Source organism: Hemitrygon akajei, chromosome 4, assembly GCF_048418815.1.
Source record: "Hemitrygon akajei chromosome 4, sHemAka1.3, whole genome shotgun sequence".
NCBI lineage: Eukaryota > Metazoa > Chordata > Chondrichthyes > Myliobatiformes > Dasyatidae > Hemitrygon > Hemitrygon akajei.
The window spans coordinates 65,007,291-65,026,058 of record NC_133127.1 but is presented as its reverse complement, the minus strand read 5'-3'; the positions used below and the strand labels follow the sequence as shown (position 1 = coordinate 65,026,058).

General features: G+C 40.4%; 1 protein-coding gene across 2 annotated transcripts in view; it reads left to right on the top strand.

Moving 5' to 3' along the window:
• Positions 1-17,761, top strand: part of maml3 (mastermind-like transcriptional coactivator 3) — a 493,444-nt gene extending 475,683 nt beyond the window's left edge. For both annotated transcript variants that reach the window (XM_073042730.1, XM_073042729.1), the window contains exon 5: positions 16,234-17,761. In XM_073042730.1, coding sequence (XP_072898831.1) covers positions 16,234-17,204 — 971 coding nt within the window. In that variant the 3' untranslated portion in view covers positions 17,205-17,761. The remainder of the gene's footprint in view (positions 1-16,233) is intronic.
• The last annotated feature ends 1,007 nt before the right edge of the window (positions 17,762-18,768 follow it).

The window sequence follows — 18,768 nt, the reverse complement described above, 5'->3', positions numbered from 1 at the left end:
ATGTGCATCTATGTCACAGAGTGACATAGTGTTTATGAAATACAACAACAAACCAAGCTCCTTTCCTCCCTCCCAACCATGCACATACGCAGACAGTCCTCCAATTCCGGGACAGACCTCCAGGCCTCCAATTCCAGGACAGGCCTCCAGGCCTCCAATTCCAGGACAGACCTCCAGGCCTCCAATCTCCAGGCTTCTGACTTTGGCTGGGCTTCTGATCTACCTTCAGATTTTGGACTTCGGTTTTGACCCCTGGAATATCTGATGATGTGACCCAGCACTATAAACTCAAGTTAAACAACTCAACCAAGTTAAAAGAATTATGCATCAAGTTAAACAGACTTAGGTAATCACCACAAAAGTTGGAGGTCCTTCTTTCTTCCCTTATTCAACATGACTTCCACCAAGTTGCCCAAATATCGGGAGTGAATTGCATCTTCATTTTCAGGCCACAGGCCCTTCCCCTTTAGGGGATGCAGAAATGTCTTTTCAAGAGGTACAAGCAATCTGCTGGATGAACTCAACAGGTTGAGCAGCATCTGAGGGAGGGAGGAAGTTGTTGACATGTCAGGTCAAATCCCTGATACAGATTGTTTGTTGCTCCAGATTCTGGCCCCTGCAGCCTCTTGTGTCTCCATGGTTTTGATTGCCACCAGCTACTTTATAACTGATACTGCACCTCTGGAGTTACTTTAAGATAGGTACCACCATGGCCGGTCATAACAACGAGGTGGGAACACAAGTTCTAAATGCATTCAGCATCAAATTAAACAGGCCTAGTTAATCACCACAAAATGCTGGAGGAACTCAGCAAGTCAGGCAGCATCTATGAAGGGGAATAAATAGTCAATGCTCTAGGCTGTCACCCTTCATTGGGACAGGAAAGGAAGGGTGCAGAAGACAGAATAAGAAGGTGGAGGAGGGGGAGGAGTACAAACCTGGCAGGTGATGGGTGAAACCAGGTAAGAGAGAAAGTGAGTGGGTGGGAGAGAGGGGAGGGATTTGTTAATTTTCTCCAGCACTGTGTGTTGCTCAAGATTTCCAGCATCTGTAGAATCTCTTGTGCTTAGTTAATTGCACGCTTTTTTCCAGCACAATCCATTTTTCTACCTACCATCTGATTGTAACATATGCATTGCCATTGTACCAACAGCCAATTAATCTACTTTATCATGGCACTGTCCTGTGAATTCTACAATAACTAAATTGCACGACATGAATGCCAATGTAACGTTGAAAAAAATAGTTAGTGGCTGGGGGTATGTTTCAGCATTGTCTCTGAAGTTGAGTCTTACAGTGGCAGAGTCTGACCTTATCTTTCTTCTTCACGCCGACACATGTTTTACCAAAACAAGTTCCCGCCTGAGGCATGGTCAGGGATTGAGCCATGCGCTGCCTTTGATCTTTGCTATTTGTGAAATCGCCTCTTTGCTGAATGAATCATTTCACATTTGGGATTTGCCAGAGTCTTCAGCTAGATTTGCAGAGAACTGTGAAACTAAACGTTAACACTAACACAATGATTCACTCATCAGTGAAACGCACTAACTCAAAACAACTAGAACTTCATTGCCACTGAGGGTCTTTTTGGAGAGATACCTCACATACCATATTTGTCAGTTTTTAAGAGTGCTTTACATTAGTAAGAGAATAACCTCTTTAAAAATCATGTGGATTTCTTTTTAATTTAGTACTATTTTACATGGAATTATACCCAACCTTCAGATGTTCTGCAAGATTTTAATTATTAAGGTACTGTCTGTACAGGAATAACTTCACTATATGTAAGTAGTTCAGTCCATCTGGTTACAACGTACAGCTATTTGATTTGTTCCAATTAGATCACCCTAAGGAGGAAATGTTATATCATATTCAGGCTTGATGTTCGTGGTGGTGAGCAGCGATGTGCTATGATACCTCTCCTCTCCTCAGCACTCTGCCCAACTGAATATAATGCCATCACTGATTATTTTAGCTCTCGCAGACTTGCAATTTGTATAGCACTTTTAATCATTCCCAGTCTTCACAAGAGATATCTCTAAGCAAATTAGAACACTGAAGAGTTAGCCTCACAAAGTGTCTTGGGCCTAAAACATTAAAGCTGTTCCTCTTCCCTCACATGTCACCTGACCTTTTGAATGTTCCCAGCATTTGTTTTTTTTTATTATTTTGGATTTCTAGCATCTGCAGTTTTAAAAAACTTTAACTAAGCTTCAGTTGGTGAATGCAGAACTACATGAAACTACTGAGCAAGCCACTGTCTAAGTTGGTAGGAAGTAGACTGCTTTATTTTTCCATTTGCTTAAATACCTGCAAGGAGGAACAAAGTAATTGTGCATTATATGAACTTGTTAATAGCAAAGCTGCTATTGAAAGGTCTTCATTCTAAAGTCTTTAGCTCGAATGCAGGATGCCAGCTTAACAAATGAACATAGAACAGATAGGTGAGGAACAGCTCTTTTGCCCATGATGTCTGTGGTGACCATGAAGCCAATTTAAACTGCATATCCGCCTGCACCTAGTCCATATCCTTCAATTCCCTGCTGTTCATGAGCCTCAAACGCTACCATTGTATCTGCTTCTACTACCTCCAGCAGCAATGCATTCCAGGCACATACCACTCTCTGTGTAAAATCTTTACCACATAAATCTCCTTTAAACTTTCCCCCTCTCATCTTAAAGCTATGCCCTCTAGTATTTGAAAGTGCCTCAGGCATCTGTCTGAATGCCTTTTCTCAGCTATTTTACCAAAGGCATATATCTGTTTATATTATTTTGTACCTCAGCTCAAAAGAGCCATGAGTGGAATTATAGGCAGAAGTGTTAACCTTTCATAGATCTGTATGCTATGGTATAATTTTACACCATTCCAGTGTAGTTTTTCCATATTTCCAGCAAGCTTTTCATATTTGCATTTACTCAAAAGAACAACTTATCCATTCCTATTTACTTAAATTTATTTTTAATATATACTTGTTATTGTAATTTTTTTTATTATTATGTGTTGCCATGTACTGCTGCCACAAAACAACAAATTTCACAACATATGCCAATGATATTAAACCTGATTCTGATTCTGATTGAATTTCCATTGGTTTCAGACTGAAATTCTGGCCAGAACACTCACAGACAACAGATTACTTACCACAAGAATTTACCATACTTCTAATGCTTGTATTAATTTTCTACCATCTTCCAACAGTGCTCCCATATACAACAGTGAAATAGTTTCTCCTTACAACTAGTTACAAATGTTGGATTAATGGACTGCACAAGAATGAAGTCATTTATTCTTATAAGTACCTCATGTGCCGTATTAGATCAATTGCAAGAATGTGGCGAGGCGCATGCAACCAAACGATTGTGCAGTGAATTGATTGGGCCTCCAGTGTGTGAGTAACACTCTCTTTTGGGCACGGGCTTTCAAGTGCACGTCTTTTCATCTCAGCAGGCCCGGTTTGTTGCTCCATTACTATAAATTGCCACAGTGTACCATTACTAACATGACTCAGTAAAAACGTTTAATCATACTACTCCATTGTAGCTCTTGCTTTGCCCATTTGTCATACCTCATTTTCAATGCTTCTCTCGATAAGAAAATTTATATTTTGTTTTGCTTTTTTCCCATTGATTTTCCCTTTCTCTCCTCTCCTCCTTCCAAAAGATTGGCTCATTTTCATGCATTGTATCATGGTTATTGGTACTCCACAGTGGCATATCTAAGGTATGGCAGGTATGGCACGTGCCCTGGGCGCCACTTGAAGGAGGGCACCACTGAGCAGTTTCTATTAAACTGACAAGCCATCCTCGGATAGTGAATAAAGAATTTTCTTCCGATGTGTGATCTGTCTTTGATTATCATGGGTGAGAAGCACTAGGATGGCCTTATTTCAGAGCATTGTGTAAGAAGACCATGAAATGTTTCTTCATGAAGAAGAAGGAAAGTGGAACTGAAGGACGGAAGAGACGAAAGTTGGAGGCAGTGGAAGCCAAGAAGTTGAGCAAGTTCTTCATGCCCGTCTTTGAAAAGCCCGGAACAAGTAGTTCAACACGTTCCATGGAGTCGCCTGCACCTGCTACAAGTTTGTTAGAATCCAAAGGTGGATCAAGTACAAATGCATCACAAGCCGAGGAGGAAGTCAAGTCAGATAAATTCAAGTATGACGAGATTAAGAGTGAGGCTGCCACAGAGAACGCGGACATGACAGGAGGGGAAGACGATGATGGTGGTGGTGATGTTGAGTTTGTTGACGAGATTTTACCTGATGACACTGAACCTAGTGAACTGGATGGTGTCAAAGAGCCTCAAACTGTCATACCAGAAGTGATTGAACAGCATGACATTAGACTTCTGAAGTTCAACAAGGATTCTGGAAAAGCAATCCTGCCTGACGCGTTGAGAACAGAAATAATAAGGCTGGGTTCGAAGTATTTCCAGAACAGTGAGGGGCCTTTCCTACCAACAAATAACCGCTCAATTAACAAAACTTGGTTCAAAAGGAAATTGGGAAATGGTCGTGGTGAAGAAGTGACTCGGTCATGGCTGGTCTATTCCCCTTCTAAAAAGTCTGCATTTTGTATCTGTTGTCTTCTCTATTCCCGGTCAGACCATCAATCCTCATTGGAGCAGGAAAGTGGATTCAACCAGCGGAAAGCACCTGAAAGGATTAATGTTCATGAAAATGCCAAGAATCATTGGGAATGCTTCACACAGTGGAAAGAAATGGAAAGAAATTTAGCTGGAAACAGCGGAGTTATTGATGCAGTATTTCAGCCACAGATTGAGAAGGAAAAGCAGAAGTGGCGTGATATCTTGACAAGAATCCTTCACTGCATAAAATTCCTTGTGACTCAGAACCTGGCTTTGCGAGGACACAGGGAGTCACTTCAGCTAGATGATGACTCCAATGTGGGAAATTTCCTTGGCTTACTGAAACTACTGGCCATCTTTGACCCTGTCATAAAAGAACACCTCACTCATTCCGAAAGTCATCCTGGATCCATGTCTTACCTTTCACTGGGTGTCCAGAATGAATTCATCCACATGATGGCGTGCACTGTTTGCCAGAGTTTACTGAGAAGCATTCGTAAAGCCAAGTACTATGGTCTCATGTTTGACTCAACTCCTGATCAGGCATACCGTGAGCAGATGTCAGAAGTGCTGAGGTACGTGGAAGTTGATTTTGAGAGGAAAACAGTCCGTGTTAGAGAGTCCTTCCTTGGTTTTATCCAGATAAGCCAGAAGGATGCTGAGAGCTTGGTTGAAGACATCTTGAAACATCTTGAAATGAAATGGAGCTGCAAGATTGTCGGTCACAGTGCTATGACAACGCTGCTGTGATGGCTGGACACAGAAATGATGTTCATCAAAGAATAAGTGAGAAAAACAACCTGGCAGTGTTTGTGAATTGCGATAATCACTCACTCAACTTGGTGGGTGTACATGCAGCCAAGCAGGATACAATGATGGTCACATTTTTTGGAACCATCGAAGCTCCCTACATGTTTTTCTCTCACTCAACACAGCGCTGGGAAAAACTCTAAAACGCCGTGCCTGTGGTTGTTAAGTCGGAGTCCGAAACCAGGTGGAGTGCAAGGACAGAAGCAATGAAGCCCGTCAACAAGTACCTTGAGGAGATACTTCAATTTCTTCAGGACATGATAGACAATGAAAACAAGACCAGTGAAACAAGAAGTGACACAAGGCAGCTGTAGAACCACATGTTGAGTTACGATTTTCTGATTTTGCCAGGATTTTGGAACAAAGTACTCATTCGTATTGACCATATTCAAAAGAGGCTGCAGGAGCCTAGCATGAACTTCCACGATGCTGCCCTGGATTTGAAAGCCCTCTGAGATCATTTTTATGAAGAAACAGAAGTGTTGGTCAGTGAGTCACTCGAAGAAGGAGTCGGTCTCTGTCAAGAATGGAATATTGAAGTTGAAAGAGACGAAAGAAACGAACGGCTGATGAGAACTCGGGAGACACTGGGTTAAAAGCTAAGGAGGAAATGGAAAGAGTCATGAAAGGAACACAACCGTCTTCACAGAGAAATGGACGAATGGTTCACTCGTTTGCACAACACCGATGCCAAGTTTGCGTTCCTTCTCGATGTCACGGGACTGTGTTATGGCGCCAACAGTAACGACCTAAAGAAGAAGTGTGAAAATTTGGGAGGATTGTACAGCTCTGATGTTGATGGACAGCAGCTATATGAAGAAATTTTGGATTGCAGAATGTTGCTGTCAAGGTGGGTCAACATGAAAACATCAAGACCTGAAGAGCTTCTTGAATTTATTGTTCAGTATGGAGATGAGAGCGTCTTCCCCAATCTTCACATTACTATTCAGATAATGCTAACCATCGCAGTTTCCATCGCCAGCTGTGAGAGATCATTCAGCAAGTTAAAACTAATATTTTCATATTTGAGAGCCTCCATGGGTCAAGGCAGACCCTGTGATCTTGCTCTGCTGAGTGTAGAAAGAGAAGAGACTGAGAAAACTGACTTCGATCACATCATAGACCAATTTGCATCAGGGAAAGCCAGGAAGGTGCAGTTACAATTTTCATGTAGTACCATAGTTTGTTAATTAAAAGATTAACGAGCTTGATTTGTATTTTTGAGCTGATATTATGGTAAAGTTATCTAAAAGATGGGTGTCAGATGTTTGGACAGGGCACAATTTCAGTGCTTGCCATAGGCACTATTTTCCTTAGATACTTCCCTGGTACTCCAGCCAGTTTTTTACTCGTGAGGTTGTGATATTGACTCTCAGCAAGCTACCCAATGATATGAGGCAGTAAAATTGGGCCCTGTAATGTCCCCTAGAATGTTGACAACGATTTTCTGACAGGAACTGCAGCATAGAGAATTTTTGCAGGGCTTCTCCCAATCTCCCACTGTAAGTTCAGCGGGAGTCTCAGAGGAAAATGTTTCTTGTGCTTTTTCCTCAGCATTTCCACTTAGATTATGACAGGACATCAGCCAAATCCTCCATCACAATTCAAATCTCAGCTCTTTTGAGTGGAACGGCACCGATTTTGTTTCCATTGCTCTAGTCAGTGAGCGCAATATTATGCCCTGACAAGGTAACGTAGCACACACAAAGAGTGGAAATTCTAAAGATTTTCACAAACTTATTAAAAGAAAAAGGAGTGCTAGGCATAATGGGGTACCATACCCATCTGTGTAAGGGTTGTCCCATTTGACAGGAAAGGCAAAAAAGACAAATAAATGGCACTCTTGATTTGATCTTCACCATAGAGGATAAGAATAAAATGGAAGGAAATATGCAGAAAAATAAAAATCAAAGGAAAGAATTAAATTAATTCAATTTAAGTACAAAAATAGTGACAATTAGGATTAAAGGTTTGCAAATAACCAGGATGCAGTGGTTTCCAACCCAAGGAATTTAGTTGGAAAAAAACCTTAATAGTCATCTTCTTCCAAACCTGTGTAAAATTCTGAAGTTTCAGGCACACCACAGTGAGCCATGTGGATGGGAGTGGAAATCTGTGGAGATGCTGATAGATTTAAGTGAGTGAGCAACACCGTAGCAGACAGAATTTAATGCAGGAAAGTGCAAGCTCACCTATTTGGGTCAAAGAACAAATAAAAATCTGTAAAGATGGGGACTTTGATGAATAAAGATGTTCAGAAGCTCAGGTACAAAAGCACTACATTTCTGAAAAACTGGTACAGAACCTAATTATAAATGCTGATGGAATTTTAACCTTGATCTCAGGTGAGCTAGAATACTCAGTGAGTGAAGTTCGCAGGTGTGTAGAGCTCCAGTTAGATTCCAGCTTATTCCAATACAGGAGCTATATGTGGAAAATCTAAGGGTTTTCTAAGTATGGCAATATTTAAGATGACTAAAGGAGCTGATAGGTAGGAATAATAAAGAAAAAAGCTATTTCTCCCGATGAGACTGTTGATAAGGGGACTTGACAAAAGTATCAATTATCAATAGAACCATCTATACTTTTGAAAAGTGCTGCTACTCTGTATGTCAAATACAGTTGGAACACACTCTCTGTAGAATTGTCTTTTTTTTAGCAGACATTTCTATTCAGAATTCAGAATCAGGTTTACTATTCACTGACATATCTCGTGAAAGTTATTGTTTCGTGGCAGCAAGACGAAAAATAGTTACTGTTAGAAATAAAATTAATCAGTAGTGCAAAAGCAGAATAGTGAGGCGGTGTCCGTGGTTCAGTGGACTGTTCAGAAGTCTGATGGCTGAGGGAAGATGTTCCTAAAGCATTAAGTGTGTGTCTTCAAGTTCTGGTATCTCTTCCTGTTGGTAGTAATGAAAAGCGGGCATGTCCTGGATGGTAGGATACTAAGTGATGGATTCCGCCATGTCTAACACACGTCCCTGTGCATTGATGCACAGAGGTCAAAAGGGTGAGCTGAAGGTCATATTCTTTCCATCCCTCCACAGAATCCGAGTTAGAGTACAGCTGTCCCAACCTGAAGGATCAACTCTTCAGCTTGGCAAACATGGTATTAGATTAAAATTCTAAGTGCAAGTAAGATGTTTGTTTATTTTCATTCATTCATTCTGTTTTATTATTTATAATTTTTTATTAATTCAATCCATTTGGATTATAGGTGTGACCTCTGACAGTGGGTAGAATCACTGACAGATAGAAAGATTAATTGGATAGAATCTCAGAAACCATCAGCTCCTCCGCATCAACATACCAAGTTCAGATTTGTCCTCAAGTTCTATCTTGCAATCCTTTCCCAAATACTGAACACACTAAGTGGTCTGGAACTGAAAGACGCAAATTAGAATCATGGCAGTTTAGAAGATTCAAGGAGGCAGTGAATGCTAAAATTCTGTAGAATTCATCCACATCTGACTAAACACATTCTGTTAATCTGCCTTCTTCTTCACAGGGGCTGATGAATTATTGCAGCTTTTTCAGTACATATTGCATTCCCCTTCAGAGTTGAGTTGGACCATTTCTTGTGAGTGTTATAGTTTGCCTTCAAATTCCCCAGATTGTCAAATGGGAAGAGGACCAGAAAAAACTATCAGCTGAGATTCAAGTCCACGATTTAATTTCTAATAATCCAGGCTGGCATGCTTTTGAGCAGTAATGGTAGGATCAGGTTCAAAATGCAATGTACAGTTTTGTTCAGGAGCTTACTTGGTTCACACTTGGCAGGTGGCCACTTGGATAAAGGGCTAGATATCTGGCAGAACCTGTTGAACTATATCCCAGCAAAGACCAGGAATCTTCAGGAATCAGGAAGGGGCCACTCATTCCAAATGTTGTAAGTCTTCTTCTCCTGATGAGGCATTTCTCACATATTTTTGATCATGCTGTGCTGATGGCAATGCAGTTGTCTTTGAACTGAATTATCACATTAGGATGATTCGCTCCATCTGAATGTGAGTGAAAATTCAATCTAACAAATAAACCTCTGTTTATTGGATGTTACATTTAGTGACTTGAATGCACTGATAGTAAACTTCCAGCAGTCCAGCAGTTACTTGCTTTTAAAGATGTGGCATGCTGTAGGGAGCGTATGAGCAGCCTACACCCTCTCAGAATTCTCCAAGTCAGTGGTGTGTGTACATGCTGCCATTGTACCATAAAGAGGAAAAGTTACTAGATATCTGCTTACCCTGTTGTAAGCTTGCAAAATGTATCTGAATGTTGGCAATAAATGGGAATGTGTTCACTTTTAATGTCTGTGAAACCCCTTTTTACTGGGCGTCTCTGAGAATGCGGCTCGTTAGCCCCTCGTTGACACCACTGGACTCCGCAGCGAGAAGCCTGACTTTCTCAGATTTCAAACGTCTAGGGTGTACAGTGTACAACTTCGGTCCCGCTAAATCCCTGACGTCGGGTGTCTTGCTGCCCAAACCCTGGTTTGTGTGACTGTTGGGTGATTTACTTCCCCCGGCCATGGTCCGTCAGCAAGAAATAACAGATCGTACACTGTATACAATTACAAAAGTATATTTAAGAATGTTAATTTAAGCAAACAGTTATTACACGAAAGACAAAAAACAAAAAGGACCAATGACTCTTAAACAATCAAATGTGCACACGTTGGAGCTCATCTTGAACTTCTCTGTCAGTCACACACTGGGCCCTCGGTCAGCTTGGACACCCACACCACCTTCCGAATGTCGCTCGAAATCCATCTCGAACAAACGAGTCTCCCACCCGAGTATTGGACCTTCCTCCTCGAAGCCATTCATCTGCACAAAGCACCTTGAGCAACAGCGATGGCATCCTCAGCCACCTTCCCTCCCACCTCCTCCCAGATCCCGCCAAAAAAAACCTCAACCCAGCGTTCTCCAGAACCTTCTACCAATTCCACTGTCCTGATTGCTGACAGCACATTCCTAAGTTGAACAACAAAGCTTCTTATCGCAGCTCAAACCCAAACAGGCTGAGAGCAGAACAGACGGCTCTTACAGAGCTGCTAAAATGAAATATCCACAGCATAGAAGTGAAAATCTTAACCAGGACGTTACATCTGAATGCTTAAGTCACATGATCACAATGGATGAATTTTTATACAATGAATATATTATGGAATCAGCTGCAGACCTGGCACCAGAACAGAAAATTGTACTTGGTTAATGCCCTAAAGGATAGATACTGTATAGCACAGATAGTAGAGCTGTTTTCTCACAGCTTCTATCATCTGGGTTTAGTCTTGAACCTCTAGTGCGTTCTAAGCATTTGCCCTGTGACTGTATGTACTTCCTCCCAGTTCCCAAAGACATGCAGCGTAGTAGGTTAATTGGCCTCTGTAAAATTATAAATATGGAGACAAGTATGGTTGGGAAAATCCAGACCCATAACATAGCTGGTGACTGCATGCTTTGTATAGAAAGGGTTAACGACTGCAAGGAGAGAATACCGTACAGTGTTTGAGATCGAGACAATACTATTTATTAGTTGATAATGAATTTCAAAGATGTTTCATCTGGTGCCTGAACAATAAGGAGGAAAATTTCCAGGCTAAAAGGCCCGGGTTCCTCAAGTGTTCCCTCATAAGTCACGCTCTTCACATGTGGAGTGAGCTTTGTATCTGTTCTCCATACTGCTTCATTTTTGTCCCTTGAGTCTGAACAACCAGAATAGGATGCATTATTCAAAGAGCAGGCGCTATACTCTTTGGTACGGTTACACTTCCAATTTTTTTTCACCATTTTGCCTGGGTAGCTACTGTATAAAAATCTCACTTTAGTTTTGCCATCTACATTGATTGGAGAAATTGAGTGCTAAACTGGCCAACCACATACTTAGCAATTTCATTACAATTAATGGTGCGTGCATGTTTTTATATCTCCACCTATGTGTCACAGTTTACATTTTTCCACAGTTAACTTCATGTGCCATTTTCTGCATCCTTCGAATCAGAATCAGGTTTATTATCAACGATTAATGACATGAAGTTTGCTGTTTTGCGGTAGCAAACACATAAAAACTCTTCAGTTACAAAAATAAATCAAAAGTGTGAAAAAAAGGAGTAAAGAGGTTCATGGATTGTTCAGAAATCTGCTGGTGGAGAGAAAGAAATGTTTGCATGTAGTTTGTCATTAATTCCATTGTAATTCTTTGTTCTATTGCAAGAAAGTAAATCTCAGGGTAGTATATGGTGATATATATGCAGTTTGATAAGTTTATTTTGAACTTTGAACTTTGAAAGATTTCCTGAATCTGAATATGGGTCTTCAGGCTCCTGTACCTATTCTCTGATGTTAGTTTCTTTTTGATCCTGAGTATCCCCATATCAGTATCAAGCACTTCTAATCTTGCAAACAACATTTCCATCCTCCAGTAATAATCTAATTCACATTCAGCATACGCTGTTAGCACCTAACACTTGGCCGAAACCTGTTGAAAGTACGCTGCCAGTCACACACATTGCAAGAATCATGCAATTACTGTTTTATAACCCACGTTGACCCTGGACAAATGAGGTGACAAGCTTCACATTAAAGTGGCTGAAAGTTCAACAAACAACAAAGCCAAACCTTCAGCTCGACTGCTGTAAAAGCTGTCAAGCTCCTTTGAATCTTTCAGAATATCCTTGGCATTCTTAAGTATTCACAAGCTCGTGAAAATCAAAGTAAACAGTTTAAGAAATTGAATTATTAAAAATAGAAAAGGAAACTTTCAAAATAAATTTTTAATCTGTTAGAAGCATTAAAGGAAAACACAAGTATATGAAAAATGTATGCTTATATTTTTCTTCACAGTGTTAACAATTTCCATTGATATGAATGAGCTCATGGATTCTGTGCCAAGTCTAAACTGGTTCAGATTTGACACATGTATAATGCAACATGAATGCAGGTCTGTGCCCTGGCAGTGAATTCCATGGAGATTACGTTGGCAGAGCACATTCACAAATGACCAAACAAATTTGCGCCTTTATGCAGAAGGATGCTAATGCCAGTATCTTGCCACAGAGCGGCCAGCAATTTCTCACAAGTTGCAGCCCTTTGAGCGAAATCATTTCCTTTAGAGCAGAAAAAGATATGTATCCTTGTCTAGAAGTTCCTAATGTTCTAGAGAAAAAATAGTAGTTAGGACTTAAACAGCACTGCCAGTCTTGTTTACTGCTCATCCTCAAATGCATGACAGATGGTGACAAAGATTGTTGTCAGTACTGTTGCAGATCAGTACCTGCTGGAAAGGTCAGGAAAAATATCATTGTTGCACATCCAAGGGATTGCCCTTGATCATTGTCAGGGAAGGCTAAAAGTAATGGTAGCCTGCTGTCAAAAGGCAGCCACCGAGACTGGTCAAAATAACATGAACAGCATCTGAGACTGCATGTGTCGCATGTCTGAGTTACTGTTGTAATGGCACTTATTCTTCACTTAATTGTTCCGTTCTAGAGACTAAATGCTGCCCACGCCTGAAGACAAGGTGCCTTGCAGCACCTTACAAACCCAAGGCAGCAGATAATAGCAATGCTTCTAAAGCAACATCAGTCCAGAAGTTCTCCCCTATGAAGCAACAAAGAAGGAATCTGTGCAAGATTATAACCAGCACAGGCAATGGAGAATTTAAGCTGGGCAGCATCAGTGCTACAGATATCATAAGTGTGACAGCAGAATTGTAGGTTCATGGTCCTGACTGTCAGCAGTTCATTACTAATTCAGTTTGCTACAACAATACATTGTTCCATTACGGATAAAGAAACAAATGAGAGAAATTTCAGTCAAGTGACTTTTGCAAGAAGCACAGATGGTATGCAAATTTATTTAGGAGAAGTTTTGAAAGTACAGTGTTATAGAACAGCCAGTATTTTACCTTGCCAATAGTTATAGCTGATCATATGGGTCATCCTGTTCAACTGGGCAAGGATTGGCACTGAAGACTGAAATTCAGAAGGAGGCATTCAGCTTCCAATCAGGCACCTAAATTTATGTTTTAGACTGTTGTAAAGTGATCATGAGATGCAAGGCATGAATATTAATTTTAACCTGGTTTCAAACCAAGTTACTGCAAACAAAGAATTCCTGATGGAAGAACAGCATTTGAACCAGAAAAAAGTGGAGTTTTGGTGAAAGTAATTCCATAACTAAATAGTCATAACCAAGCCAGGTAAACATTGTGTGACATCCGCAAAGCAACAAAATCAAACTGTCACTGATGAACAGCATCCATTTCCAACATTTCAGGACCTTTTTTCAAAGATAGTAGGAGCTACATTTGTCAGCTGAACCCAGATGAGGACAGTCAGAAATTATTCATTATCAATACGAGTAAAGAGTTAACTCAAGGATTGAACTGTGGTGCAGCAGCTAGCACTGCTGCCTTACAACTTCAGAGGCTCAAACTTACTGTAATTCTGACTTTGGATATTGTCTGTCTGTAGTTTTTTCCTGGTGCTTCAGTTTCCCTTCACATGCTAATGATGTGTTAGCCAGCAAGCTAATTGGATCATGTGAATTGCCCCTCGTGAGGTGGAGTGGCGGGAGAACTTATGGTGGGTGGAAAGAGTTGGAGGAGTTGGTGGGGTGCAAGAGTTGATATGAAACTTGTGTAGGATTTATACAGATGGGTGCTTGATGGTTGCCACAGGAGCAATGGGCTGAAGGGTCTTTTCCATTCCTTGTGACTCCATGACGCATAACAAGTTGCTGTACTGAGTCAATTCTCACCAAAGATTTTTCGTTCCACCATGGGTAAAATTTTGCTGGGAATAGATAATGCCTGTGCTACTAAGGCCATCTCCCTATGGCTATAGCTAGTCAGTGAGGAAGTCCTTAAAAACTTATACAATGACAGTGCAAAACAGGAACAATTTAAATTCACTTCTGTATTGCCTAACTGAGAGGGGGCAATAGAGCAAAAGCCTAAGAAAAGCAAGTGAAGAGTCAAAGTGACATTACTGGAGAGCACATATGACACCAGTGAAGAGGTTCCAGTGCAAAACACTATTTGAAAAGCAAGAGAAATAAGTTGAGAAATATCTGTGTTCACCTTGATCAAATGGTTGTAACAAGAGACGGACCTGTACTGAAATCCAAAGGATTATTCAATGACAAATTCATTCTGGCTCCAGTGATTGAGTAGTACACTGGGTGGTGCAGTTTGTCACCAAGCATGAGGCAGACCACAATGACATCTGAAGGCATAAGGAATTCATTCACTCCCAGTCCTTCCCAGCAAAGATTCAGTGGATTGGTGCCAGGAATGAAGAGCTATAGTTAGCAAAGAGAGTTGAAGTATCTGTACAATTACCCTTGGAGTAGAAGATGTTTTGAACAAGTTTAATTCATGCTTTTTGAAATTATGATTTGTTTTGAGGAGGTGAGGAGGGAACCCAACAATGTAGAAGGAAGTCATCAAATGAAAATGGTAGCCAAGAATGAGGAGAGACCTCTGAGTACACATATTTAGATTATTCAAAAGCATTGCTTTAGGGAGGGGTTAAGGGAAGAATCAAGTAGTTATTGGATTTGGAGTAAGATCTGATGATGTTTAACATTGGGTATAGACTAAGTTTTCATTATATCATCGGTTGAAGAGGAAGGAGTTGTACATATTCCTTCAAGAAGTGCTTTTGACTATTCAAGTCTTGGTGTAAATATTGTGACCCAAACTTCTAGCTTCTTTGTAATTTTAATTGAAATAATTCAAGTATTTCTTAATTCCATTTGAATAAAATGTCAAGATTGGGAAGAACACATAAGTGACACTCACTTCAATCTGAATGAGATGGCCACGAAACGTATATAAAAAATCTTTTTGGAACCTGTATTCAAAGTCTTTTGTTTGGAATATTACAGTTGGAATACAGCTGAAAGGAACAGTGAAGTCAATAACTGGAAAATAGTGGTCACAGTAGTACTAAGTTCTGGAGTTCTGGACAGTGCGCCAGGCAGGAATAGGCAGTGAGTTCACCATTGTGAGTCATAGCTGGAAAGGTGAGGGTGCCAGCAGAAGATAATGAATGCCAAACATATGGCATGTGGTTTCTAATAAACAATAAGAGACAAAGGATGCTAGTCTTGGAAGGCAAATTCTAGATAAACTGTTTGGAATCAAACACTGACAAGTTAACTTCAGTGACACAGGGGTGGGTGTTAAATAAGTATTATTTTAAAATATAAAATATCTTTGCAATGGTTTATCTGAAAACTTGATGATGAAATCCATAATTGCTACAGTACTAAACCATACAGAAGATAAGTATCCCAGTTCATTGATGAAGCATTCGACCTCAGCAATGTGGTGTGATGGGGTGCTTAGGTGGAGGAACTGATAAATGGGCCCTTCTCCCAATGGTAATGCAGAAAATCGTGTGATGGAAATTCCTTCTCACTTGTGGTAGATAAATGCACATTCTACACCATCTCTACCCAGCTTCTGCCAAGAGTTGTGGTGTTTGGATCTGTAAGAGCCATGCTGAACATAAATCTCAGTCAGTTATATCTAAAGCCTCCTCAGTCTGCTCAAACACTCACAATGTCAGTACTCACGTTCTTAGAGGAATTCCCACTTAATCAAGATAACAAAGAGCAATCATTTTGTCAGTGTACCATGACATAAATCATTACCATCTAAACTTTAATGGAAGTGATACCGTGAAATATGGGAAATACTTAATGCTACATTGTTAATGTAAGACAAAAAATCTGATTGCGATCTGAATTAATATAATGTTAAAATGTTTTATCTTTAACACTGTGCAGTGAAGAACAATGTTCTTTTATCTCCTTACATTACAGGCACAGCCCAGGAATTGGCGACAGCAAGGAGTCAAGCTCTCCAGAATGTGAGAAGTCCCAGAATGATTGCACAGAATCAGGGCATGATGCAGATGCCACCCGTCCAAAGTTCTGGTGCGATACCTGCCACCACTGGCCAGTCAGAGATTGGCATGGTACCCTACAATAATGCCCAGAGCAATCAGCAAGGAATGTACAGTGTGAGTCCAGGCATGAACCAAATTCTTCAGCATTCAAACCAAAGTAATGCGAACATGGCACGTAATGTTAGCCAGATGCAGAAACAGCCTGTTGCAGGACAAGGGGTTGGAATGGTAGCTGGTTATGGACAAAACTTACTTGGAAACCCTGTGTTGGTCCAACAGCAACCAGTGAAAGGACCAGTAGGGCAGCAGATGTCCAAGGCTCAAGTTCAAAGACTACAACTAATGGCAAGTTCTGGTTCTCCAGCTCAGAGTTGGCAGCAACATAGTTTACAAAACATGCCCAACAGAACTCAGGCTAACAATGAGCTCAATCCATTCAACAACAAATCGGCTTATCCAGTGCAACCTGGTCAATCCAAGATGGCCAAGCAACATTTTTCCCAGGCAATGGGTCAGTCTGTTCTTGAGTCTGCTGGTGCAGTTGGAGGACAAATAATGCCTCATTTTGGAGGACAGCCAAGGACCAACCAGTCTAGACAAATAGTTATGTCTGGCATGACCCAGACAGTCCACAACATGACTGGTTTTAACCAGGCCACAGGCCAACAGTTGGCAGGAGGCTGCTATGCACATAGTAACCCAGGTCAAGGGTATCATACAAGAACCACAAGTCAGGACTTGACCTTCAATTATACTAGCCAATCAGGGGCTGGTTCCTTCTCTAATTTGACAGACAGTGTTGATCTGATGGACTCTCTAATCAAAAGTGGATCAACAGAAGGCTGGATGCAAGAATTTGATGAAATATTTGGTAGCCAGCAGTAGACGAGTTTTTAAAAGCTGTTAAATTACGGCATCCTCTAAATAAAAGTGTTTAGGGACCAAGTAAAGTAGACCTAGTTTTGTAGTTGCACTGCTGTTACATTACGGTGCTGATGTACATGTAGACGTGATACAAACTGTAATGGTTTCATGTAAATAGGTTTTTTATAAGTCCAAATGTAAGGCTTACCATTGGCTCTACTTCCTGTAAAGAATGGCTCTTTGTTTAACAAAATATTGAAGTATTTTTATTTCATCTTACAGTTTTCAATTCATCACAAAGCAATGATATTGCACCAGACAATATCTTACTAATTATTTGTACAGTAAACTCTAAACAGATGTGTTCATTGGATACAATTTTTTTCTAGATTTCATTTTTACTCTGTATCTTAAGCAGTGCTTGGAACCTGAGCTCCGTTCTTTTTAAACCTGTACAGAATCCTCTACTGTGTAAAAGTGTGATGTTGAATAATTTTTTTTGAGTGGGGGTTGGTTGGGGGTGGAAAATGTTATGTCAATGAATCATGAGATCTTATTAAAAAAGAATTTTAATGTGACCCATCGCTAGTAGACGTTTTGTTTACCCAGACAGATTTCAAGTGTACAATAGTTCTGAAATTCAGGTGTATATGCTCTTTGCCGTGTAAGCAAAGACCTTCTCCTTTATTGAGAGGTTAAAAAAACATGGAACTTTAAACAAAATGGGAAATATACAGGATCATACTTAGACTTGTCAAATTCTCAATCCCACCTCCAACTTCACCCTCTGGTCTCTGAGCTGATTCTCTCAATTCTACACCTAGAATTCCCACAATTTGTGCTTGAATTCCCTCAATTGGATTAATTTGATCATCACGCCATCACAGAAATGGAATGACTCTGAAAACAATCACTTGTTATGGTTTCTGTGTTTGACTGTGACATGAGTAAACTATCCCTCCTCATTCTTCTTAACTTGCCTTCAACCTTCAATGTGGTCAACAATACCATATTCCTCCAGCAGATCTTCTCCACTGAACAGATGGATGAACTGCTGTCAGCAGTCCACTCTTACCTAACCAGACAGGGTCAGAAAATCATCTCCAAAGGTATTCCATCCTTTCCTTGCACCCAGGATCTATCCTATTTATTGATTTTATGCTTCTTCTTGGAAATAATCATAAATAAATGATACTTAAGGTTCCATATGTATATCAGAGATATCCTTGGGTTGCTGCCTATGACTTGTCACTTTGCTTGTTCAACATCCAGTTTTGGTTAAGCAGAAAGATGATCCAACTAAATCTTGAAGATAGTTTATGATGTTGGGTGCTCGAGAATGCTGCATACCCCATTCTCCAACCCCCAAATTTATCCATGTTTCTGGAATGATAAGCAAATGAACTATCAGCAACATTAATATCACTCTTTTTTTAATCTTCAAATGAGAATCTGACTGCATAAACACTGCATCAATGGGACTGCCAAAACTCCTGCCTCTGCCTGTATGTCTCTAAACTTGTTGCCTCTATTCCAGTGCTCTGCTGGCCATCTTCACACTGTAAATCAGAATGCATCCAAAACT